Here is a 25,741-nt window from a genome sequence, read left to right on the forward strand (position 1 = left end):
AAGAGTTTTTTTTTTTTTAATTATTCCTTCATATTCAAACTTCACAAACAGTGTGAACTTGTACAATACCTCGGAAAGTGAAACTTACAAAAAAAGTGCTGGTAACATTTAAAAAAAAACAACAAAAACCCCAAAAAACAAACATCATTCTTAGCAACATCAATTACTCTTCCACACAAAACAGAAACCTTGTAAAATTTATTTTCGTATTTTTAAGGCGTAATACTTCCGTATAAAGTATATGCAAGAGATAAAACTTCACAGTATTCCAAAATGTCACAATAATAATAATAATATAATAGTATAATGAAGCGCTACAGTTAATTTTTCTTTTTTTGAATGTTTTTTTTCCTGTTTAAATAACAAATACAAGTCACAGGTAAATATACGTGAGAAAAATACGAGGCTAATATTAAATGGCAGGTAAGGATACTGTCACTGTAAGAAAAAACTGGCAGGATGTGTGTATTTAGTCTATATTTTAAAGCACTTGATAGAAAAGGCGTATGCAAGGTTTTTCAAAACAATTTTTTTGTTTGTTTGATAACTGACAACGATTTAAGAGTATAATGAGAAAAAAAAAAAAAGGAACAAACTCCCTCTCAAAACTATTGACCTGCTCATCCCAAACCACGTATATATTGATGGATGGATGTGTGTGATGTGTCTACATGGGTTTGTACGGTACACAGATGGATACAAGCAGTGTTCCATGCCCACCTGCAAAGATTGGAGGGTACAGCCTCTGTGGTCATTAAGCTCAGGTTCCTCTTGGGAATTGAAGACAGAATTGAATTATTCTTTCAATATAAAGCTCTCTCTTTCCTTGCCTCTCCCTTTTTCCAAAATCTTCCCCAATTCCCAGGTCTTCAGTCTGAAAAGACAATCTGGTTAGAAAAGTTGCCCTCCCTTCAAAATTTATTGGGAAATAGAAACTGCATAAACAGTGACACCCACACAGACATTGAAAATACCACTTGGACGAATGAATCTGTTTGTGCACGTGTGTGTGTGTGTGTGTGTACAGTAGCAATTGCAAAAAAGGGACCATATTCCTTTCCATACTAAGATACAATGTGATAAGAAACATTTCTGTGCAGGGAATCGGGTTTCTTTGAATCTTATCACAACACTGTGGCGGGAAAATCAGGAAATGGGTTCACCTTTCAGCAGTCACCACAGTAAACTTCATTGAGAACACACATGCCCAGACGTCAGGTCTGTGCACGTGCGTATGTTAACAGCTAGCCATTCAGCCAACAGGTAACAGAAAGACAGCAGATAGCAAAACACATCAATAAGGTGCTCAAAGAAAAAAGTGGCACCCACTCCTTGAATGGATGGCCACATTAAGGTGCTTCAAAAAAGTTTTTTTTTTTTTTCAGTTTTTATTTCAAACATTAAGAGAGTACTGATTTGCACACGGTAGTTCTGAGCCAGGCCAAGGGTTTTGAGATTTCTGACATCTTCCATTGGAAAGGGCTTTCACCGTAGTTGTTTTATTCAGTTTGTTGTGGGTCACTTGAGTTAAAAAATTTTTTAATAGCCAAAAACTGAAATCAAATCAACATGACTAAAAGAAATAGATGAAATGGTAGAGAACATTACTGCATTCCCATTGGATCAAGATGGTTTCGCCCATTTTTCCTCTTTCACTAACACTGTTCCTTTTTTTCTTTGTTACAATCCATTCCTTGTGAACATACAGAAATGACCAAAGTCACTGCAAGTGGCTGTTTTTATTTTTTGTGATCTGTTGCAAGAGTCCAACCTTGTTTCCTCTGCTGCTGTTTGTGTAGTATCTGGTTTTGTAATGAGCATCTGGTTTTGTAATGAGCATCTGGATTTGTAATGAGCATCTGATTTCATTATGTGCATGTGTGTATATATGCACATATACACCCTATACATGTATAATATATACACTATATATATGGATATATATAGGAAGTGTGTATACATTTATACATAATATAGTGTATATTGTTTCAACTGGAGATAAACTGAACTGGGTTCAGACACTAGCACATGTTTATCTTTCCCCTGCTCCCTCTGTACATTTTAAACAGTCTGGAGCTTTGATTTACTTTTTAAAGTGCATTTTCAATGCAGAATAACGGTAATCCACTGATTCCTTGGAAAACATTTTTGATGAGAAAAATCTGACGGTTCTCAGCCCCAAGCAAGAGAAACCTGGGTTTGGTCGTGCCAGGGGCTGACGTGGCAGTGCCAGGCTCGTGCCTGAGTGATTACTGGGCATTCTGGACTCCGGGCACCTTAGCAGCAGCAGCAGCAGCACCTTTACGAGAAGGCAGAGATAGAAGAGGAAGAAGGAAGGAAAGCTCAGATGAGGAAGGATGAGTTTGCGGTGTGTTTACAGGTTGGAATTGTTCACTTTTGCATGGATTTGTGCAGTTCCTGCTTGGCTTCAGCTAAGAGATGCCATCTAGTCCCCTCCCCACCAACTGACACCAACCTCCCCACGCTCCCGCAGCTCAAGCATCGCCCACGTGTTCCCACTCCCGAGGCTGACTTCCATGTCAGTTCCCTGTGGGTATGTGAGTGCCAGCAACGAGTAGGAATAAGGCACCAGAGAAATGAAAATGTTACAAAAAGATGCAAAACCCCGTTTCAAAGAGCCTCTCCCATTGCTCCATTTAAATATTGCATGTGATACCATTCATTTGTGGATACTTAAAATGTGTCAAATGCAGTCTCTGAAAGGAACTCGAGGCCCTTCAGCACCAGAGATCTCTAGGAATGCACCCTTTGTCTAAACACACCCCATCCCCCCACCCCCACGCCCACCCCACACCACATGCAAAAGCACCAAATCGGGAGAACAAAGCTGCTTGCCATTGTTCACCTCATTTTTGATAAAAATCAAAGAAGTGCATGAAATTGAATTTTCAGGAATTGCTCTAAATCAAATGGGTTTAGGCTGTCATGAATCTGGTTACTCGATGCTCTAAATGTCCAGAGAGCATCGTGAAGGGGTTGAAACGTTTGCATTTAATGGTTAGGGGGAATGTGCTAAACAAAAATTACTTCTCAAACGATGCCCAGGTCCTCCTCCGCTAACAATTCAACCTCCCCTGTTTCTTTTTTTTTTTTTGAAACATTGTAAAAAGGAAGAGGTTCATCTAACTATAAAAGGAAAAAAATGAAGGCACATGATTTTATTCGGTCCCACAATCCTTAAGAAAAATGGTATTTTGCAAGTGTGTATGTGTGTGTGTGTGTGTGTGTGCGTGTGTGTGCACACACATGAAATGGGAGTCCAAGGGCCATTGGGGCAGTGGTCCAAGGGAAGTTGGGAAAGAGAACAAGAGAGAATTTTTAGACAGAGAGAAGAAAAGAGAAAGGAGGAAGTGGAGGCCTCTCTTCAGCTTTCTGTCATCGACAGTCTCAAGATTTGGCTGCTTTAGGGTCCAGAACGGAATTGGTTTGACTTGGTCTAGAAAGTGCCCCCAGTTAAATATCTCCAGTTAATCATGTTACAGCTTTTGGTGTTTCCCTTTTCCCTTCCCCCCAGCCAGATGATTTTTCTTAAAAAAGCACAGTTTTCAAAAATTATTTTTTCAATTTTGAAAAAATATGGAAAAGCTATTTAACAGCCTGGGTTCCCTCTGCCTCTCCATCTTCACAGTGAGCAGATAGATGGACAATCCACAGAATCAAAGACCAGGCGGGCAAGGTCCCTTGTGCTAGATGGTCACTTGCCCTCCCCTCCCTAGGCTGGGGGTGCCTTCCCAGCACTCACAGCCATTTCTTTCCACTGGCTCCCTCCTCCCCCCACCCCATCCATGGAATGTTGGCTGCTGAGGAAGGCAAAGCCATTCTGGAGCGCCATGGTAACAGGAGGGGCTTAGAGGCCCAGGGTGGAGGGGATGGGAGGGAGGCTTCTCCTCAGGCAGCCTAGCTGTGAGTTCTCTCTGGAGCCTGGCCCGCAGGGTAGGAGCACGGTTGCTCACTGAGAGGTTGAAGTCCCACTCACATCTTACTCCATGAGACCTCAACTCCCAGGCTCGCCACCTTCGTGCCTCTCTTTGCATCACAGTTGGCCCCAGTCCTTAAGAAGGCAATGATCCAAGATAGAGAGGCAGAGTCAACTGGCTGCGTAATACAAAAAAGGGCTACGGACAGTGGGATTTCAGAAACAAATTGAACTTTGGTTTTCCAACTTTTTCAAACCATAAAAATTAAAGCAGGGCTTCAGTGGCTTCGATCATCTGACAGCTGTTATATTTGTCTCATTTGGCAAGGCTAAGGCGGGGGGAAGAGAAAAGGGGTTTCCCATAATTGGTTGAAGACACAGGGTGGTAAAATGCTTCCACACTTAAACTCACAGTCCAGTGTTTTTGACATTTCATAAATAGCTTTTTTTCTCTAAAAAAAGAATAAAACAAGAACAATCCCTTTACTTACTCATCTGAAACAAAATAAACAGCAGTGGGTACAAACTTCTTCTTGTAACAATTACAAAAAAAACAACAATATAATCCCAACTTTTAACACGCATCTTGAATCAGTTATTTTTTTTAACCTCAAAACTGCAGCATATCCTTAAGGGCAAACTTTTCGATTAGTTTTTTTCTTTTTTTTTTTAAATAATGTCTTCACCAAAAAAACAGTCTTGTACCAATAAAATGCATTCAAAAATAGAAAATATTACACAACAAAAATATGTATCCTTCCTTTCCAAAAAAGGTTCTTCACAAAAAAATGTAGAAAAAATTCCAACAATTTTTTTCCTCTCCTAAACATTAGCTTTCAGTCTAGGGCACAATTATTGATTGATTTAAATGTCTGTTTTTGCATAAAACATGGAAGATGCAAAACAATTACTGTATTAGATTGTGAAGTTACAGCCACTCCCACCCCAATTCTAAAACAAAACAAACCCAGAAAAACCCAGCAAACACTGAACAAATGATACAGCCAGTTGGCTAGGAAAAATCTCTGTCTTTCTTTGCACTGTGCATTTGTGTGGGTTAACTGGCTCTCTTGGTATCCAGGAATGCTGAAGAAGGGAGACCAGGTTGGAGTCCAGAGGATCTTTAGCATTAGCTGATGTTCCAATAAGTCATTTTCAGTCTCCCATTTTGCAGGTCAATCCGCTGCCACTCCTCACGGAGAAGAGAAACACGTGAGGTGGCACACGGGCAGAGGACTAAACCATGTCCATGTGTGTACTGTGCACATACCTCTGTACAAGCCACTTTCTCAACCATAGCACGTCATTTTTTTTTCCTTCAAAATGGAGCTCAAGCATTGAATGAAAGGTAATGGAGAGCTCCAGTGGGATGAGGAAGGCTGGGGTTATTTTCTCCATAGCAGCCTCTCCCACGTTGAAGCTGTTTGGGCATGAATTGGAACAACGACAAGATCTCAGATCTCAAAGGAATGCCCTATTTTCCCCATCCCCATGGAACCCAGGTTTCTTTTATGGTTTCAGCATTGTAGCTGAAATAATATATTTTTCTTATTTAATGGTATTTCTCTTTCATGTGGGATGTATTTTGCACGTATATTCAGTACAATATAGATTTTTTTTGTAGCTTTTTTTTCCTGTGGCTTGTTTGGTTGCTGGTTTTTTCTTTGTGGTTTTTGTTTTGTTTTGTTTCTGAATTTTTAAACAGTGAAATGTGTCCAATTTTATTTCCAGTGCATTAAACAAATTTTAAATTAAAAGAAGAAATAAAACGTTTCCCCCCATCCTTCTAAAGGAAATGACTGATAAAAGTACAATATAATAAAAATCAGGCATTGCCAAAAATAGCATGATGTGCAACCTCAATGACATTAGAGAAAAACAAACAGACAAACAAGAATTATAGAACATAAGCATGAAGGAGCCAAGACAACATAATCCCAACGATGGTATGATTGACAAGCACTGGTTAAAAAATAGGTAAGGCTACTCTTAGATTTCTAACTCAACATAGTTAACCACTGCTCTTCTGTCTTTTCCTTCAACTCTTAATCTTTTACTCACTAGTTTTTTATATCTTTAAAATGAACAAATTTGTTTTTATATTTTTGGTCTACAGTAGAATTACATATTCATAATATAATAAAAAGATATTTCATTGACAGGTTGGTACTGCATCCATGTGGGGAAAATAGAAAAAAAGGACTCAAATAGACATAGCAAATGGATTCTATTCTTATAAAAATAATCACAAATATAATAGAAATTAAAATCAGGGCAACAGATTAAACTGAAAACGGGTATAGAAAGGTATATTTTGGATAATACAAACTCCTAACAAGCTATGCCCTAGAAATGCAGCCTCCAAGTCTTTCCCAAGATTTCCACCTTTGCGTAGCATCACTCAAAATTCAAATGGAAATGGAAACACAATGAAAATAAGGAGAACAGATGGTTGAGCCAGCCAAAGCTCCCAAGTTATCTTAGTTGACTGGTTAAGACCAGGTGGACAGCATTCGAGAAACTGGGAGGCCGCAGGGGAGCTGCTGATGGTATCTGGTTTTAATTTTGGAGGAGTTCCCAGCCCACTGATAAAGAGAGAAACCAAGGAATCAAATAATTCTTCTGGTCACATACAATATATGAGATGAAATGTAATTCTGATAGACAGGACATGGTGGTGTGGTGGGAAAGAGAAGAGAGAGGAGAGATAGGCAAACTTCAGGCACCACCTCCTTTGTTTTCTTCAACATATTGGTTTCCTTCTTTTTCTGAGCATCCTTCAGGATTAGCTACAGGCCCCCGTGTCCTCTCAGCAAATATGTGTCAGCTCAGCTCTCAATCTGATATCTATGCCTATTGGCCTTCCTAAAGGCTAGGTGGCTTTGGAGGATCCCCGCCCCCCACTGTCCTGTGCCCTTGATGAAGCAGAGGAGGTGTGCAAAGTTGTAACGACAGAGGCCCTTTACATTAACCAGCCCTAATCTGATGGTTAAATCACACTGATGGTTCAGTGTGGAAAAAAGTGAAGGAAAATAATTGGTAAGAGTTGAGCTTGGTAATCAACAAGTATGAAGTTTTCTTCTAGAAAAAGAAGAAGAAGAAGAAGAAAAAGAATGACATCAGTCAGAAAATACTGCTTTTGGTTTCTTTTAACTTCAAACCATCCTTGGTTTTTCTCTCATTCAGTTGCTCCAGTTTAAAGTATAGAATCTAGTGCAAATATCATCAAATCACAGCATTCCAGGAGCAATATCCTATTCCTTCATCCTAACTGAATACTATCCCTTGAGACCTCCTCAGAAGACTGAGGGCAATGGTCCAGCAAAGCATAACCGAACAAATGATTAATCTAATACTCGCTACAACAAGGAAGGCACTATCAAAACAGATCAGCCTCGAGCATTTTCCTGGGCATGGGCATGGACATTTTAACCACTCGAGGGACCACAACGAGACCCAGACTGTGGCTTTTTCAGTACTGGAATTCACTGGCCAGTTTTCTGACACCCCCACTGGCCACTGCTGCTGGTTCTGGCCATGCAGAGCACCGATCTGCTCCGCGTCCATGTTGCCCCACGTTTCACCAGTGATCCTTGTTTGGTTCTAAATGATTGAGCTCACTCTCTTCCATGGAAGTTTCTTTCTCTCCATCAGTCTCCAGGTCATGACTCAACTGAAGACTAGTTTACAGTGTCAAGTACTATTGTATACTTTTTTCCTATTTTTTGAACCTCTGACCAAACCCTTAGCCATAAAGACAGTTCAGTAGCTCCTCTAATAACCAGTCTCCTGTAAATATCACTGTGAAAAAATGAATTCAAACAGATCCCTTGAGCCTGCTGTATTACTTTCATCCGGGAGAGAGCAAGTTGGGCTCATGAGACTAAAATCTTTGGTGACAAAACTGGAGTGGGTATGCAAGTTTCAAGGAAGAAGTTGTTTTCCCAAAACCTCAAGAGAAGTATTCTAGGAGAGTTAATGTGAATATATTTTAAAAGGTCAATTATTCCTTTCTGTAACTTTGGTTTGGTGCAGTCAACACCCTCTTAGTGCTTACCCAATGCACATCTCTAAGTACCTGTTAAGAGCTTTGAATTTAGAGTTTCTTATTTAAAACGAAGATAATGCTTTGAGTGCTTAAAGGATTGCTTATGTTAGTTCCAAAAGCTTTAAATGGGGTTTTTCTGACTACCAAGGCTGACAGCTTCCTTAAAAAATTTTTAACTTGAAATAGTAGACTTGGATGGATGCTAAGGAGGAGAGAGAAAGAGATAGGAATCAATGTCGTAATCTTAGGAAAGAGGCCTCAACTGAGAGTTTTCCAAGAGCCTCCACATGAGATAGTGTTCAGAGAAATTCAACATTAGCCATTTACATGGGTTGTGACCCTTTCCAACTGAACCAGAATCTTCAAAGCTGTCACCCTGGATTCTGAAAGTGTCCTTCAGCATCTTCACTCTTGTGTGATTATTCCCTATACAATCTATTGCTTTTCCTGTGGTGCAACTATTCTTTTATGAATAATCACTAAAGAGCTGTCAAACTCTAATTACTTCTAAAATTAAAAAGGGCAATAAAAGTGAATCCAAAAAGGAAAATTGGAAAAAATCCAACAACCTCAGAACTAAACTTTTAGGCACTGTTAAGGTCTTCTGCTTGATAAAGGATAGTCTATGATGGAGCAGCTACTAAGTAGGTTCTGATCAATCTTCCAATGCTTCCTCCAATTTCAAAGTTGGTCTAGCTTGTTTCAAAATAAACCTTTCACCTCACTGGTTTTCAGTGTTTATTGCACTGTTCCCTTACTGTCATCTTAAAGGATTTCACCACATGCATGGCCTTCCTCTTTGGTTAGCCTGATCTAGGTTTCAGCCAGGGATGGAGAAGCATGCTCAGGCTGAAAGGGTATCTCCAATATGGACAAGATTACGTTTTTTTGAGAGGAGGACATACCACTGTCCTCTGCCACATCGGAATGTGCATCAGCAAGGGCTTTGTGGTGTAGGCCAAGGCAAAGACTGCCATGTCACCTCGGTTGGCTTCCTCACCATTGCAGCTCTTACCAAAAGCTTACTTGGAGACAACATTGAGCAAACTTCTAAAAAGTTTTCTATTTACTGTACTAACCCAGGTTCTTTATAATAAGAAAACAGATCCTGTCAGCATGGCAGTTTCTAGGCTTGATTAAGAGTTGGCAGATTCCACGATTCCCACCAACCCTGCTAAGACCAAGCATGATGGAATTAACCCTCCATTTTTGCGATGCTTCTAGTTTCATAACTTGCTTCTTTCTTTCCCATAACTCACACACTCTCTCCCAGCACAAGTAAATACATTTCAGTAGTGCAATGCAGTGCAGTCATACTTAGTGCAAAAAAAAAAAAAAAAAAAAAGCCCTATTGCAGACCCAAGCTCAACCCTAAACAGCTCTTACTAAAGGTTACCAGTGCCACAAAAGTGGGAAATTCAGTCTTTCGCTCACTTTCCGTGAGTCATCTCTTTTGTTGCCCCTGTTTGTTTCAGCTCAAAGGAGAGAAACGACTAGCATGCACCTATGTATTATTCTGGAAAATGTTAAGCCAATGGGCAGAAAATACAGGGAAGTAGTTGAGTTGAAACCAGGGGTAGTATTTAGAAGAGGAAGATAGTTATTTAATGCAAAAGTCAGTAGTGGTTTTTACTGAAAGGTTTTCATCATGTCAAATGGCTCCGATGCTAAAGGGAATGGGTACAGAAAAAGATAAAGCTTCCTGTTTCCCCAAACACAGTCCTAAATTTAACAGTGCTGGGCTCTTATTTCTGAATAGTGCAATTAGCTATTCCTCGAGGGCCTCAGGCAGCCGCCACCTTACCTAACATAAATAGGGACACTAGGAGCTCTCGCTTTTTCACATTGACTCCCTTCCCCCTCACCTCATTTCTCTCCTATCCACTTTTTTTTTCTGACTAAACATAAATACACATCTACATACACATACACAGAAATTCTCAAGGCCCCTCTCAGGATGGTAGATTGAAAATTGGTACAAATAACTCAATGACACATTCACACAAAAAGTACAATTATTAAATATAAAAGTGAATTATTACACCAAAATTAAGAGTCTGCATTGTACCTCTTCTTGTATTATTCTGTAAGAAAAAACATTCATAGTAGAATATCTTTTGGAGCTTACTTCTCGCTTAAGATTAACCTAGAATTAGTTTGGGATATGGAAGTACTGAATGATTCTGGAGAAATGCTTTGCATTTGATAATCCTCAAGAATCCGTCTGTTCAGTTTGTCCGGATCTCGACTCTCCAAATCTAAGTCTGCATGTCTGCTCACACCCACACCTGCACGCTGGAAGTCTCAGGAGAATCAATGTGTGGTTTAGAATAGTTTATAAAAGCAAAGGTGTTTGGCATAGTGGGGTCAGCACATTCAAATGACTTTAAAACATCAAGTTACCAGAGATTTTCCCTATACCATCAACTTCTTGCCTTTGCTTGCCACGATGAGGATTATTCAGAGACTGCTAACATTGACTCTGAAATCACCATTCTCTCAACAATAGTGCAAAAAATAATTTTAATTAGATATGTGAAAGTTACCCTTATTTTCTATCTCAATAGATCCCTCAGGGAAACTGAGGCTCAGATCAATGGGACTGAGGAAGGGGTCCCACTGCTGAGAATGCCTTGGAGAATTTTCTCCTCACAAGTCTACATACGGATGGCTCCAAACCAAAGGTTATCCCAAGGAGAGCAGGAGCAGAGTAAATAGCCTTATTTTTAAGAACCCACTGGCAGTGAACACACACAGAGCACTTGAGACTATGTCTAACTCTTCTATCAAATTGGAACCATTATTTTGTTTTGAGTTCTCTCTCTGCATATGCCCTGGAGAACAGATTAGGTAGAGGAGCAGTCAAGGGTGTCTACAATTTCTCTACACGGGTTTGATAGTATTAAGAGAAGTCTTAAATCAAGAAGAAGTGAGGTTATCTCACTAATTCTTAGGACTCTAATAGGAGAGATTGGCAAGAATGACAGAGAGTGAGTGGTGTTAACTTTCCCTGGGAACGCTAAGAACTGGCTTTAGGAAGCCAGAACTGCATCAGATTTAATTCCATCACAATGCCCTGTGTCCCCACCCCGCACCTTTGCTTTTTCTCTGTTCACTTAATTGAAATCAATTATTTTAAAGGTTGAGCTAAGAATGCAAATTATAGCACAAAAGGCAGGTTAGAAAAAGGCAGGCTATCTGTAAATTGAATTGAAAATAGTATACATTCAAAGGAAGCACTACAACTTCTTTTTATTTAAAACGTTTCTAATTTGGTTTTTCCTTCTTTTGTGGTGGTGGGGTATGGATGGTGCTGGTAATGTAGTGCCACTCTCCCTCTGCGACCATCACCTCCAGCACCAGGTGGGGGAGATGAGAAGTAATGGAGAAATGGATGTTTCTCTATTTAAGACTTCATGAACACACACCATTTTGAAATGAATAGAAATCTGAACAATTATAAAAATCTATAGATCGATTGATTATGGCATATTAGTAGCATCCATTCTTTTTCTATTCTAGGTATTCTGCACCAGATACTAAGAAACATCCGAAGAGAATTTTCATTAAACTAATTTATTCCCAGCCTCATTCCAGAAATTTGAGGAGGCAATAGAGATCTGTAGTGTAAAATGCATGACCTTCAGCTGCAATCAATTCTCCATTCTTTGGCCCCAGAGCTGATAGTTTAGGTAAATGGAGTTTCTTTCTCAAGGAATAGTTTTTACTTTAACTATTCTACCCTCAAAGTGCAGAGAGAATTTGTCTCCTCAAAACTCAAGTGCTACTATAAAAGGAAGATACAATTTTCATAGAGAAGAGACTCATTAATGGCATAACAGAAGGCGTTCATTCTAAGAAGGAAACGAGTACGTCAGGGTGGGCAGTCATTTGACTGATGCCTATGGCCATGGACAGTATCAAATTAAAAAATCAAAATCTTTGACTATTTTGAGAAGAAAGAGATAAAGAACAAACAAATGAACAAACAAACTTTACTAAAATACACATTCCTCCAGTTTCAGGTTTCTAAAAATTAATAATTACGCTTAAACCAAGGTTTACAGATAGCAAACAACTGTTTTAATGTGTAAAAGTATTATCCCTTTGCTTTACTATGTTAGTTTCACTTTCTTTGAAGGAATTGCATCTGTGCACACTTGTCCTAAAGTCCAGTGCAGAAAATAAGCTGGGTTGTCACCAGCCTCAATCTCAGAACATTTCCTAAACTATATTTGCAAATCCTAAAACTATATATCTGTAAAATGAGATGCAGACTTTCTGAAATGCAGTGTGGTGGGGGTGGGGGAAGCAAGCTTTTTATGGAGAAAAGAAGAAAGAAATCCATTCCTATCCTCCCAAATACATACTATGTTTCTGACCATTATTTTGCTGCATTAGTTACTGTTAGGGCTATTGGTGCTCCTGACAGGTGTCGGCCTGGAAAAGCAGGAGGCTCATAAATAACAAGAAATTCAGACCCTGGAGTCTCTAGAATATTAAACAGGATTTAGACATTCGTCTAGACTAATATAGAGGTTGTGGTGAGAAATTTTGGGTCTCAGGGTTAGAAGCCTTCTTGGAGAACTAGAAGGAACAATGTCAAGAAGGCATCCTGGAGAAATCCTCATGATTAACTGGACCAAATGGGACCTAGCAGAATCAGGCCCTCTCCTACTCCACATTATACTATAGATGATAGTATTTAGGACTTAAAAGAGAGTCGTTTATTCTTGCAGAAGCCAATGGCTGAGGAGAAGAGTACTTTAGATGAAGAGTACTTTAAAGAAAGATAGAGGGAGTCAGAATGGACAAAGGAAGAGCAGGAGACAGGATTGACTGGGAGAGTAAGCCAAGTGAAGATCACAGTCTTAAGCAACATAAACGCTGGCTTTACAAATTGTTGGTTCCCTGCTAGATGTGGGACTCAGCAAGGCTTTTGAAGCTTCTCTTTATTTCATTGCTCTCTATGGTGTGAGTTGATGGTATAAACTGGTCTGCTTAAGACAAAAGCTGGGTCAAGCCTCAAGTCAAATGGGAATACATTTCTGATGTCAAATGTTGATTCTGTTTGTCAATGGGTAAAGCAAGAAGTGGAAGCACATCCCTGCACGCTCAAAACCAGGTAGTACTGTAAATGTCACAGACTTTGTCTTCATAAGAGACCAGAGGCAATGCGGTATCATGGCAAGAGTGTTGGACTGGAAGTCAGAGAAGCCTGTGTTACAGAGTTGTTGTGAAGATATCATTATGCACATCCCGTAAAGGGACAGATCCAGAATAGTAGTGGTCTTTTGGGCAATGCTCTGGTGACCAGACAGTTGCAACTCATTGGAATGAGATCCAGCATGATGACCAAATGATATGGTGAGTATTTAGGTACTGGGGAATGTATATAGGACACTTCAAGTATCTATTCATCCTTATTATTATTTCATTTAAACATATATTAAGTTTATGTTTAAAAAATAGCTGGTTGCAAAATAGACACTTTAAAAACTTTATGGATCTTTTCATCCTTTAGTAAATTACTGCTCAAAGTTCTAAACTAATCAACAATTTTTCAAAAAGATAAATAAAAAAAAATTCTTCCTAATTGTCTCTTACATTGTGTTTGAGTTCAAGTGGCTTTACTTGTTTCAGCAGAGCTCACTAAGGCTTGAGCAGTTATCAAAACTATTTTGAAATGTTACCCCTTATGTTAGATTTCTGTAAATCTAGCATCTAGTACATACCATGTCATTTGGCTAAATATTAGCAGGAGTTGAAATAGTCAAGATTGATGATTTTTTTTCCTCCCTCAGAAATTGTCTACTCATCTCAGGAATTTAACCACTATGGTATTTAAAGAAAAAAAAAAACCCAGAAAATATTTTTCTCTTTATCTTTGGCCAGACGTGAAGGTGAAAGGAATTAATGACCTCAGCTAGTACAGCTGACATTTACAATTGTGACTCAGGTCCTCCCACTCTCAAAAGAATATTGATAACTTTTAAAATCTGAAGGTACAGTGAGGATACGCTTCACTCTGCCTATGAGTCTCAAGTTGCTGGACTCACTCACGTCAACGCTCTGTAACTACATAAAGCTTAAAGAGGAACATTCAGAATGGGGTGGGGGAAGGAAGGGAAATGAGCACTCAGGGGTCATCATTATGAGAGTTCTTTGGGCAGTAATGAGAAGAAGAGGTAATTTAAAATAGTCTTAAAGAGAAACAAGAGATAAAGAGAAAGGATTAGGAAAAGGAAAATAACGAAGTTGATAAAATTCGGGTATGATGTGATCATTGGAAAAGGAAAAGCCTCACTAACTCTCAATTCACGATTATGTTCATTTAGTAGATACATATTTAGTTGAAAACTTTGGAGAAAGAGATTGATAATCTTGCTATTAGACTGTCTATGAGCCTCTTCAAAGTAGACTAGAGTAGGTAGTTGCTTGCTGAGTACCAGGCTTCACAGGAGGAGGGCATGGAGGGGAGCTTGGCTAAGGGGGGTGGGGAAAGACTTGTGGAAGGGCATGGCAGACAGGGATGGGAGTCAAAAATAAAAATCTATTAGGAAAGATGAAGGGAAGGAATGGGTGTTATTCACACTGAGAAGACGACGCTGGTCCAGTGTGGGAAGGGGTTTCACACTAGGTATTAAGAACAGCTATTTCCATTTTGCCCTGAATGCAGAACCGATGGAACGAGACTGGTTTCAGGCACCCAGGATAGATGTAAAGTTTATCCAGCTGTGGGGTTTTCCAGGCATTGGGTTGAGTAGTTGAGGGAAGCTGAAGAAGCTCTCTATCTGAAAATACTAGCTGAAGTATTTCTTGTTAGGAAGACAGGATGCCTAATTTCTGAAGGTTCCATGATGGCCTGGTGAAGAAGAAAGGCACCAAATCCCCACTTGAACAGACAAATGGAGATACTGAGGGCCGGATACCCAAGAGCCGCCATTTTATGGATTCTGTAGACTTAAAAATGAGATAAAAAATGAGATAAATATTTCTGAGTTCTATTTCTATCAACTTCTGTCATGAGAAAGTTCCTCAAATTCTGGTTTTATTAACAAAAAAACCTCCTAGGAAAATGAACACCATATTGCTGCCTCCAGGGAAGCATCGAAGACTAGCTAAAATAATTATGAGTATACTGAAAACAAAGTAGTCAGTAAAGAATCAGAATTTTAAAAAATCAATGTTTGAAAACACAGTTGGGACAACTAGGCATTTCGCTGCTTTGTGCTTCTCAGGTGAGCAGCCCTCCGAAATGCAGCCTGCAATTGTTGGTCAGATCATATGGAGGTTAAGCGGCCCCCTGGTCATATTTTTAAAAGCAAATATAGACAGTGACAGTCCTAGAGGGGAAAATCACAGATACATTCATATGCACTTCTTTTGTTCTTCAGATATCGAGAGGGTCAGCTAAACAAAATCACTTTGAACATGAACCTCTTTGTATCAGCCACACCAAAAAAAAGTTTTCTTAAAAAAAGTTTTCACTTTCCTACATTTGCTAAGTCTGAGCTTAAAAAAAAAAAAAATCTAAAATCCTGTAAAGACAATACCGAAGCTGATAATATAAAAAGCAAGCTAGAGCAGTAATGATTAGTACTAAATGCACCAGGTTAACTGCAGCAGGTTGGTGACGGGTGATAAATGCAAAGAAACAATGTTTCAATCAACTCATGATCATAGGCAGATTCAAAAGTTAAAATGAATATAATGTAATATATATTTCAATATAGAGTTGTTATATATAATGTGTATGTTCTAGGTTTCAGAAATACTGCAATGTAGTGTATTGTACTTAAGTAAGCATACCTAAATTGTAACTCATATTCTTCCACAGTCACTAGTACTGTTAATAAAAAAAAACAGCTCATTTTTTTCCAGTAAAAAGAAATACCTATGGTTACAGTCACAGACTTCTTTTGGATATAGAAAGACAATATACATTTTTAAAAATAATAACAACAAAAAGATTGCAACTGTAAGTAGCCTTACTTAACGAGGGAGGGGAGAAATCACCAAAATAGAAGAGGAAAGAAAATGTCCTCTGAATTCTGTAAATTAGCAGAAATAATCTAACTGTCATAAAAAATAACAAACCATCTAGCAAAAGAAGGGCAAGGGAGAGAGAAAACTGAATCCGACTGTTTCCAGGCCACCCTTCAAAGTCAGCTACGAGAGCCAGGTCCATTCTTTCAGAATAGTGCACTAGAGTGGCATCCTGCCTTAACGTTCGAGATGAGCAAGAGCCATCAATTCCTAGAGATTGCCAAAAAGTATCGCCCCGAGAGTCTATTGGTTTGCTAGACATGGTAAACAACTCACTCCTGGAAAGACTTCGGCAAAGGCCACATTGGTGTCAGGAGACACGGTTACTGAATTAGGATGATGTCCTGCAGATGCAGGCAGGATGAGGAAGCTTTCGTTTGGGAGTAACATTTACAAGTGGGTGGGTGTTTGCATGCACACTGGGTTGCATAGAGGAAAGGAATGGAGCATGGAGAACACCGGCCAAGATTTGTACTGGCCTTGCCTGCCTGGCCTGGGTGCCCACTTCACCCGGGAGACCTGGTGAGGTGACCCAGATTGCTGCTCTCCCTGGTCTGCTCCCCAGTTGAATACGTCTGCTCTGCCTTCTTCTGGAGGAAGACAGCCTGTCACTGTGGGTTTGCTGTGGGTCCAACAAGCTGCTTTTGTTTCTCCCAACTCTGAAACGCCACAAAAAGCAACAGAGTGGGCAGGTGACTGCTTCCCGGGAAGGGAGCCACAAGTCTTGAGCACGATGGTGGGAAGAGACAACTGTATCTCTGCACCAGGACCTATGCGTGTGTGTGCTTTGTTTGAGAAGCACACACACTCCCAGACTACAAGTGTCCACGCACAGACACACGTCAGTAAATCCAATTGAAGTGCAGAGTTTAAGTGCCCTCTACTACACACAAGCATATTCAAGTTTCTCATGAAAGGGATACATAGAGATTATTGATGGTCGGGCTCCTTCAGAATGCCCTACGGCCTCCTCACAGATAGCAGATGGCAGTGATGCACCCAACTAAGGCAACAGAGCAGGGGCAGATATGTGAGTTACGGGAGACCTTTGACTGACCAGAAATCCCAGCATCTATCTTTTTGTCACTGGGGAAGATGAACGTGGAACAGTTTTGTACCGAGAGCACCTCACACTGCGCGTGTATATGCCTAATGTATACTCATTTACAGACACTTTGGACAGCAGCTATGACATATTAGATGGGTTAAGTCCCTTTCATTACTAGAATCTACATACAAATTGTAATGGTTTTGCTGGGCAATAAGAAACTTCTGGTGCAACAGGAATAGAAGCAGATGTCTCCTATGGGGTTAATTTTTCTTTTTTTTTTCTATCTTGGTTGTATCAGAATCTCATTGAGGCATTTTGAATCAAAAAAACCTCTGAATTTGAAAGAGGGCTAGTAGGGACTTTTTACACCCTAATTATCTCAAAAGTTAGGACTCCCATAACTGTAGCTAGATTTTCCCTGTGATCTGCAGATTATGCTGCTTCTGTGAAGACTCGAAAGTTGTGAGTTTGCATTTAAACAAAGAACCATCAGATAAGCCAGATGCTGTCTAAAACTGAGAGAAAAACAGTTGAGATATACACTGTATAGGGAAAGAAAGCTTTTTGTTGAGATTGTCCTCCCTGCCAAGGAAACGTTTAGAACTGGCATCCAGGCGCCTGTGATCATGTCTTATGGGATTCGCTACTTAGCTAATATGATGTCTGTTTTACACTCAGCCCAGATCTACATCACTGAAATAGAATAGACAGGAAATAGCAGCCACTTCCTGACAGCAGCCAGTTCCGGGTACGTTTGGCACCTCCCCCAAAAGTCACTGTTTCCATAATCCTCAGTCATGAATAGTCATTTTTGTGATAATGCAACCATTAAAAAGCAAAAACTGTTCATGTCTTCACACCCTTCCAATTTCTATATCTCTGTCCTCTTCCCTGGGCTCTCTGATTTAAGGCAATAATTCTTTATTCTAAGTGCCTTCTTGTGAAAAGATCTGATGAGGTCGCTTCAGATTAGTTTTTAGTCTGAAAGTGTTTAGTTTATGAAGCAACAGGCTAGGCCTGAAGAAACCACTGCCATCCAGGTGTCTCAGTCAGTCAGTGGTGCAGAAAGACAAGGCTTCTTGTGTCAACCCAGGGCAATTTTAGCCCTCGCTCAGTGAAACAGAGTTCTGAAAAAGAACCCATGCTCCACAGTCCTCATCTTCTACCTCTTCATCCTAAAAAAATCAAATTAAACCCTAGTGTTCCACGTCATTTTCTGGGATCTGTTAATGCACACCGCTGACTGCTATGGATTCAGTGTTCAAGGAAGAAAAAATATTCAGAAATTTAGAAAAACCTTTAGGGTATTTTAGCCAGGCTGATCATCTTCAGACCTAGTGCTAGAAATGATGGTTTGGGTTCGTAATTTCCACATTCTGCGTTTACTGGAACACTGAGTCACCACAGCTTTTCCTCTTGCGGAGGTTTAAGCAGTATCAGAAATGGCAGCTCCACAGAGAGCCCTTGGGAATGTGAAAATATTCTCTCTCTAGAACAAGGGCTCTTCTGCCTCCATATGCAGCCTGAGCACCAGGGCAGAGATTGCTTTTGAAACTTTGCCCCATGTAATTAATTTCCTGGGCACCCAAGAGAACAGCTCTTTTCTTCATGAAAACACATAGAGGAGAAAGAGGCTGAGTCCCAACCGAGAAGTTCTGTCCAGCCCCAGAAAGCCCCGGGGTTCAGCTCAAGCACTCTCTTCATGCAACGCAGATGGAGAGGCATTGGGTTGCCTTGCTTTTTCTATGGAATTAGGGAGTCTATTGAAATTCCAGTGCGCCCTTCCTTTTGTTTGTCACCAAGTCACATGGTTCTGTCTTTAGTGTCCTATTTTTCTTTTCTTTTTTTAATTTCTTTTTCTGGGGGACAAAATTGGCCATTTAAATAAAGTTCTTTTCTAGTGAGTAAAGAGGTTTCTCAGAGCCAGAAATCATTCAAAAGAAAGTCTGTCGATCCTACCCATGGAAAAGCCCAGAGATTTCGCTAAATACCCCTTGCCAAACTTCCTAGTTTTGCGATTGGATGTTTTTTGGTTTCGCATTCTTGGGTGCTGAATGTATTTTGTGATCCTTTTGTTCTCTTCTCCACGGCTTCCATGACCCTGGACTTCAACTCATTACTAAAAGAATTCTTTCAGAAGATTTCATTTAAGAGTCAGGTCACAACAGAAAGGGCACCCTCTCCTTCTGCTAAGTCCTGAGGGCATCTCGGGTTGTGTGTGCTCTTACACCACACCTTCGTCTTGTTTCTTTGTGCGGCGGCAGCACACCAGCTACAGCAGAGGCAGACCTGATTTGGTTACGTTTGCTGCAGAACCACAACTAATTAAATAACATCTATAACCACCGAGGAAGGCTCCAGAACGGGCATCTCTAGTGTGAATCTTGGCCAATCTACCTCATTGCCCGCTTTCCTAAGGGCAACAGGTGTTGGGAGCATGATGGAGGAGTCAAAACGAGGAAGAAGCCTGGACCTTTATTATGTTCTCTCTGGGATCAGAGGGATTAAAATCTTCAGGGGCACACCTCATTTTCAATTTCTGTGCTAAGGAAAACACTGATTTGGGGCATGGGCTGGGCACATACTGCTGGAGTGCTTGTAGGATGGAAGTCCGTGTGGGTCAAGGCATTAGGACTTAACGAGAAACAAACACACCCAGAGAAAAATCTTTTCTCTTTTCACATCAGAATGTACAAATTCTAAATGTTCATGGATTGAAAAGGGTTTTCTTGGTCCTTACAGAATATTGGGATGATACAAAATAAAACCCCTAAGACTTTTAAACAAAGCAAATCCAAGTCTTTCTTTCTAAGGCCAGGAAGTATGGTGACCTCCAAGATGCCTAGGAAGAGGGAATGGACCGCAGCTGGAAGCTGAGTAGGAACTTATCCGCCGCACTTACTCATGGCACAACAGGTTCAGAGCCTTAGGAACATGGGGAGGCAAAGGTCCATAAAACTGTTATTAGGAGCTAAAGTTTACAACTCAATTAAAATATATAGTAAAAACCATTTTGCTATAGAGACTTTCATTTCAGATTTCTTTTTTCCTGGCTTGTTTCTTAATCTTTTCCCATGTGTAGATTTGTATCAGATCCATGTGTTCCAAGTCCTTGCTTTTTTAGGGCTATATTTTACACATTTAGGGTTTTTTTGGGTACAAATACTGGCATTCATCATATTAATAGGGGGGAAAATTGCCCACTCTGCAATATACTACCAATGTTTTTAGTGCTAGGAAATTTTATTCTTCAGAAATCGTATCTAAGTGTTTTGAGATAAATATCCCCCTTTGACTTGTTCCTTTCCCTTGTTCAGCTAATCCAGTTTTACATCATAAATTGCTGAAGAAAAATGTTCTTTTCCATACCAGTTCCCGTTCCCTGTACTCATCCTAAAAGGTCTTAAATCTGGAACACTGGCTTCCATTTTATCTATCCTTTTCCTCCCTGGCTACTGAAAAAAACTTTTGTTAGTACTCATAGCATCCTAGCATGAAGTTTTAAATGTAAGAAGATTGTTGGATTTGAAACCAAAACATAAAAGGATCTGTGCTCATCCTCTATTCTTAAAGCAAAATATGTTTGCCTACTTCCCAAGATGTTGGTGAATATTTAATTTAAAAGTAAGGATTGACAATTTAAAAGCATATCTACCCACTTAAAATAGGTACAGATTGGTTTCTTTTCTAAAACGTAGGGCATTTTGGAAAGCAATCCTTTCAGAGACCAGAACATATAGTAATGGCCCCGCAGCAAGTTCATCACTCCCCAGATTAGGTCTTCACTCCAATTCAGCTTCTTCCCTCTCTCCAGAGAACCATCTGTCAACTACTTTAGACTATGAGATGTTTGGGAGGAATAGACATACAGTAAGAAAAAGTCTAGGCTACACAAAGCTGGATAGTCCATGTTGTTGTAATGATTATATCACCTCACCAAGAATTCTTTGGGAATCCTCCAACATTTTCAAAAAAGAGATACTTCATTTAAAGGGAAAAGATAAATAGGATTTCAAACCAAAGTGGAATTTTTACCCTTACGTGTTCTATAACAAAATGTGGATTTGAACCCAATTGCTTAACTTTTTATGTGGCAAATCAGCATTAAGGCAAATGAGTCTCCCTCAGATTTGAGAAGCAGATAGCTAAATGTGGCCCATAACGGAACCCAAGAACAACTTTTCTGGAGGTACTATAAATTCTATCTACTTTGGTAAGGTTTCAATAAGGACACTATTTTAAAATAGCCACTGTCAAATAATTTAAAATATTTTAAAGGGGCTTTTGGCCTTCTTACGTTTGTAACATATGCTGAGTGATTTCATGTCATTTTCCTCTAGATTAAAAAAACTTTTTTCTTAATGTCAATTTTTTCTTTTTTATAGCATGGGTTGAATGACTTCAAAATATCAAAACAATTCCATGACATGGTTAATTAACTGATGCTCCCTCTGTTGGTGGTAAGTGGAAATATTAGAGTTTTACAACACCGGTATTTTAAAAAGCAAAATTAGCAAGAGAAAAATGGACTTTTTCTTATTTCTGAAGCTGTTTCTCACTATCTTTTAAAACAGGTCAATTTTGGACACATAGTTCTTGACAGGGCTCTCTTCTTAGAAAACACGATGGGCAATACTCAATAGGCAGTTAACCATCCAAGTCTACATTAAAACTTCTAGCAAAATATTTACTGAATTAAGGACCATGGGACTGAATCGAACTCACACACATTCCAGTTGCACTAACCCTACTGAACATCACCAAGAACTTAAGGAAAATACTCAAGTGAACCAGTCTAAAAGGTATGAGTAAAACCAATGTAGTTACCAGAGTTGCTTCCCTCGGAAGATTTCTCCTCATTTGTTGCCCAGTTTTTGTAAATAAGTTGCTGACATGAAAATTAAATTAAAATGCAAAGTAATTTTGAAACTAAAATACTCTCTTTACTTTTTCTTTTAAATTGCAGTTTGGTGTTTCTGCTTTATTTAAAGATTTACTTTTCCCCTGAAGTGTGTTAAAATCTGCCCAGCAATGAAATCACCTTGGGAGTTTTCATTAGGTTTAAGAATTCCTATATTTGAGTTGGAATCCCTTCAAGACACTGTCTCTAATGGAAAAATCTCTATTACGATACCTTGATCAGGACCGAGGAGAGAAATTCCAACTAGGAAGAGAGAGTGGCATCTAGGATGATGCAATGGATTGGCCGTCTTTTGAAAGATGGATGTTGGCATCTGGGAAATTTTCGTTAATTTCTTTGAAACCTTTCCAAAAAGCAAGGATTAATAAATCATCTAAAGAATGATCATCTTATTTAGCCCTCTCAACCATGGTAGAAATAGTCAGAAGGTGATATCTGAACGGAAGAAAGTAATTTTGGCATCAAGGCATCCTGATCTGTAACAGGCTTCTGCTAACGCTGCTCTCTGTAGTTGTGACGGGAGTGGAGGTATGGCAGAGTTTTGTGAACCCCTCCTCCCAGCTGACCACAAAAGGAAAGAATCCATCGGTCAAGACCTCCGGACTACTAGTGTTTCATCAAAGAAAAAAAGTAAAGTCAACAGAAATTCTAGACTCATAAGATCTCATGAACTTTCAGAGAAGCAAGAAATCTGTTTCTAAAAGACAAAGTCCCTCCCACGAAAAAGAACAGAATTCTAGATGGATCAGTTGAAAAAAATATTCAGTGGAGCAACTTAAGCTTGCTAAAAGTCAAAGAACTACATATCAAAATACAAGCAGCAGTTCAAATTACAGCAGGGATGGGCTGGCCACAGCGGCCCTCATCAACCCAGGCAATACTTAAAATAATAAAAATTAAGAAAAATTAAAAAAAATATGAAGAAAATATCCTTCCTCTCTTTCAAATATAACTTTAGTTGCCTTTTTATTCTTTCTACCTGGAAGCAGTATCGCTAACCTTAACAGTCTTGACTTACCAAAAAATATATATACGTGTGTGAAATAAAATAAAAGAGAAGGGATCGGTGGCAGTGTATGTAAAACCAAGATGAAGAAAAAAAAATTACTTTTAACAATCTCACTTTTTTTTGTTTTTTTTTTTACACAAATACTGTCGTAAATATATTAAAAAAATCAGCATTCTATCTGGTAAACGTCACTTTTGCCCCTCTATAAAATTTTGAATTAAAAAAGCCTCAAGAACTTTTTATTATTCCCCCCACCCTCCATTTCTCTTTCTTTTTCTCTTCCACAAGAATATATCCTGACACTTTTTTGTTTGTTTGTTTTTTGCAAAGATTGTTGGAAATAATCCTTCTCTTGTACCTAGAAACACAGGTGCAAACCTCTGATATCTTTATTTTATCTGCATTCCTGCCTTTCATGAAAGTCCCTCTTGATTGTGCTGAGGCGGTGGCTCAGCGAAGACACTGAATAAATACGATAGCCACTGTTGCTTGATGCTTGTCCAAGTCTTCCTGGCTTCTGCTGAAAGGGGGGATATGGAGGAGGTGGGCCAGGGTGTGTGGACCCAAGCAGAACCTGGGGGACAAGCCTGCCATTTGCCTTTCCCACACCTCCGAACCCACTGCCCCTTCCCACCCCCACAGCCCTTTTATGAAATCAGACAACGTGGGAGGTGGAAAACTGCAGGGCCTTCCCTCTGGGTTTTCAACCAGAAGTGATATTCCACAGTTTTGACTGGTTACTGTGAAGTCCAAGCGGCCAGAATTGTGAAAATGTCCACTGAAACACTGCAAGCGGTGTACTTAAAGACAGTAGGCCTTTTAGATTTTGTTATATATTTTTGTAGTGCTCTTCACAAGTGAAAAAAAAAAATTTTTTTTTTTTTTTTTACTTTTTTTTTTAAAGATTTTTTTGTAAAGAAGGGTTGTATTTAGAGGCCAGTAGCTAGAGATCCAACCAGTGGACCTCTTGAAGCACTACCAGGCCTTAAGGCCACCATCCGAGGGAGGCTGGGAAAACTACCATTCACCCGAGCCTCCGGAAATTTAATGTACCAGCAGGCAAAAAACAGTTCTTCATGTAGTACAAAATGAAACGAAACGAAAACGAAAACAGAAAGTAAAAACGAAACCGAAACATTTCTTAAATTCTAGTGCCATAGCTTTTTTTGTTTGTTTGTTTCTTTTTTGTTGTTTTGTTTTGTTCATAAGAAAAAGAGAAAGATACTACTTATCCGTCAGACACGTGCATCCTCATGTGGTCGTTGAACTGCTCGATTTGGTCAAACTTTGCTGGACAGACGGAGCAGACGTAAGTGGTCCCCTCCGTGCAGGCCACCACGCCTGGGGGGCCAGCTCGGGCACCTGGGGGTGTGCCCGCGGGAGGGGTCCCGTTGCTGGCACTGTGCAGGGCCACGTGTCGCTCCAGGAGGGTCTTGTGGGAGAACTTCTTTTTGCAGATGTAGCACTCATAGGACTTCTCCCCCCGGTGGAGGCGCATGTGCACGTTGAGAGAGCTCTTCTGGGTGAAGCGCTTGTTGCAGATACTACACTGGTATGCCCTCACTCCCGTGTGTGTCACCATGTGCTTGATAAGGTAATCCTTTAAGGAGAAGGAGCGCCAACAGATGCTGCATTGGTGGGGCTTCTCACCTGTTGATGCAGGAAGAGACAGCATGTAGGACAGAGCGGGACAGAGTGAGAGAGGGAGAATGAGAGACAGAAAAACAAGACAACAAAAAACAAAAACAAAAAAATTAAAAAAAAAATCTGATTGGTTCATGGATCACCCTTGATTAGAAATATCCAGTCTTTCCTTGCCTGTCTGTTCTCAGAAATCTTGCTGTTTTTCTTTCTTTCTTTTTTTTGGTGAGGAAGATCAGCCCTGAGCTAAGATCTGTTGCCAATCTGTCTCTTTCTGCTTGAGGAACTGTGCCTGAGCTAACATCTGTGTCTATCTTCCCCCATTTTATTGTATGTGGGACACTGCCACAGCATGGTTTGATGAGCGGTGTGTAGGTCTGCATCTGGGATCCAAACCCGGGAACATGGGCTGCCAAAGCAGAGCACGTCAACTCAACCACTATGCCACTGGGCTGGCCCCTCAGAAATCTTACTTTCAGGTGATGCCAGGACAGTCTAGTTTTCCTTTTCTCCATGCCAGAAAATGGCTCTCTTGAAAAGCTACAAGATATTCCCCACTAAAAGTCTTCAAAGCGCATTCTGTGGAGAAGATGGACGGTTCCTTTAAGGGGGTCATTTTCAGTGTCATCATTAGGGGATTTAACTGTGTTTTCCATTAACATTATCAAACAAATATAAGAAAAAAGAGAGAGGAAAGATCTTTGGAGACATAAGGTTCTCTAGAATGTTTGGGAACTAAGGATGGTGGTCTTACAGCTTGGCTCTTTGGGGACAGTCTCCATTTTCAGTATTCTGTCTAGTTAATGCGCTCATGCCTTCATTATAGGTTTGGAAAATATTGGCCAACATAGGAATAAGTCATTTTGAAGAGCGACGCTTTCGATTTTATCTATTCTAGACAGAAATCTTCCTAAAATGTAACTTGAGTTGATTGGCTACTCCATCTTGACTGCACTGAGCTGCCCTTGACGTTGTCAAGTGTGGAGGTTGGGTCAGTGGTGGACAACATGGTGATCTCAGAGTCAAGTGGTCCTGGTTGAACCCAGGCACAACACTCTGACAAATCTCCAAAGGCCTCTGAGGGA

At 39.9% G+C, this 25,741-nt stretch overlaps 1 protein-coding gene across 29 annotated transcripts in view; it reads right to left on the reverse strand.

Annotated features, from left to right (window-relative positions):
* The window catches only part of ZBTB20 (zinc finger and BTB domain containing 20), a 770,585-nt gene continuing 744,844 nt past the window's right edge, over positions 1-25,741 (reverse strand). For all 29 annotated transcript variants that reach the window (XM_046659181.1, XM_046659174.1, XM_046659197.1 and 26 more), the window contains one exon: positions 1-24,665. In XM_046659181.1, the coding sequence (XP_046515137.1) occupies positions 24,244-24,665 (422 nt within the window). In that variant the 3' untranslated portion in view covers positions 1-24,243. The remainder of the gene's footprint in view (positions 24,666-25,741) is intronic.

The sequence above is a fragment of the Equus quagga genome, chromosome 4 (assembly GCF_021613505.1).
Source record: "Equus quagga isolate Etosha38 chromosome 4, UCLA_HA_Equagga_1.0, whole genome shotgun sequence".
Classification (NCBI taxonomy): Eukaryota; Metazoa; Chordata; class Mammalia; order Perissodactyla; family Equidae; genus Equus; species Equus quagga.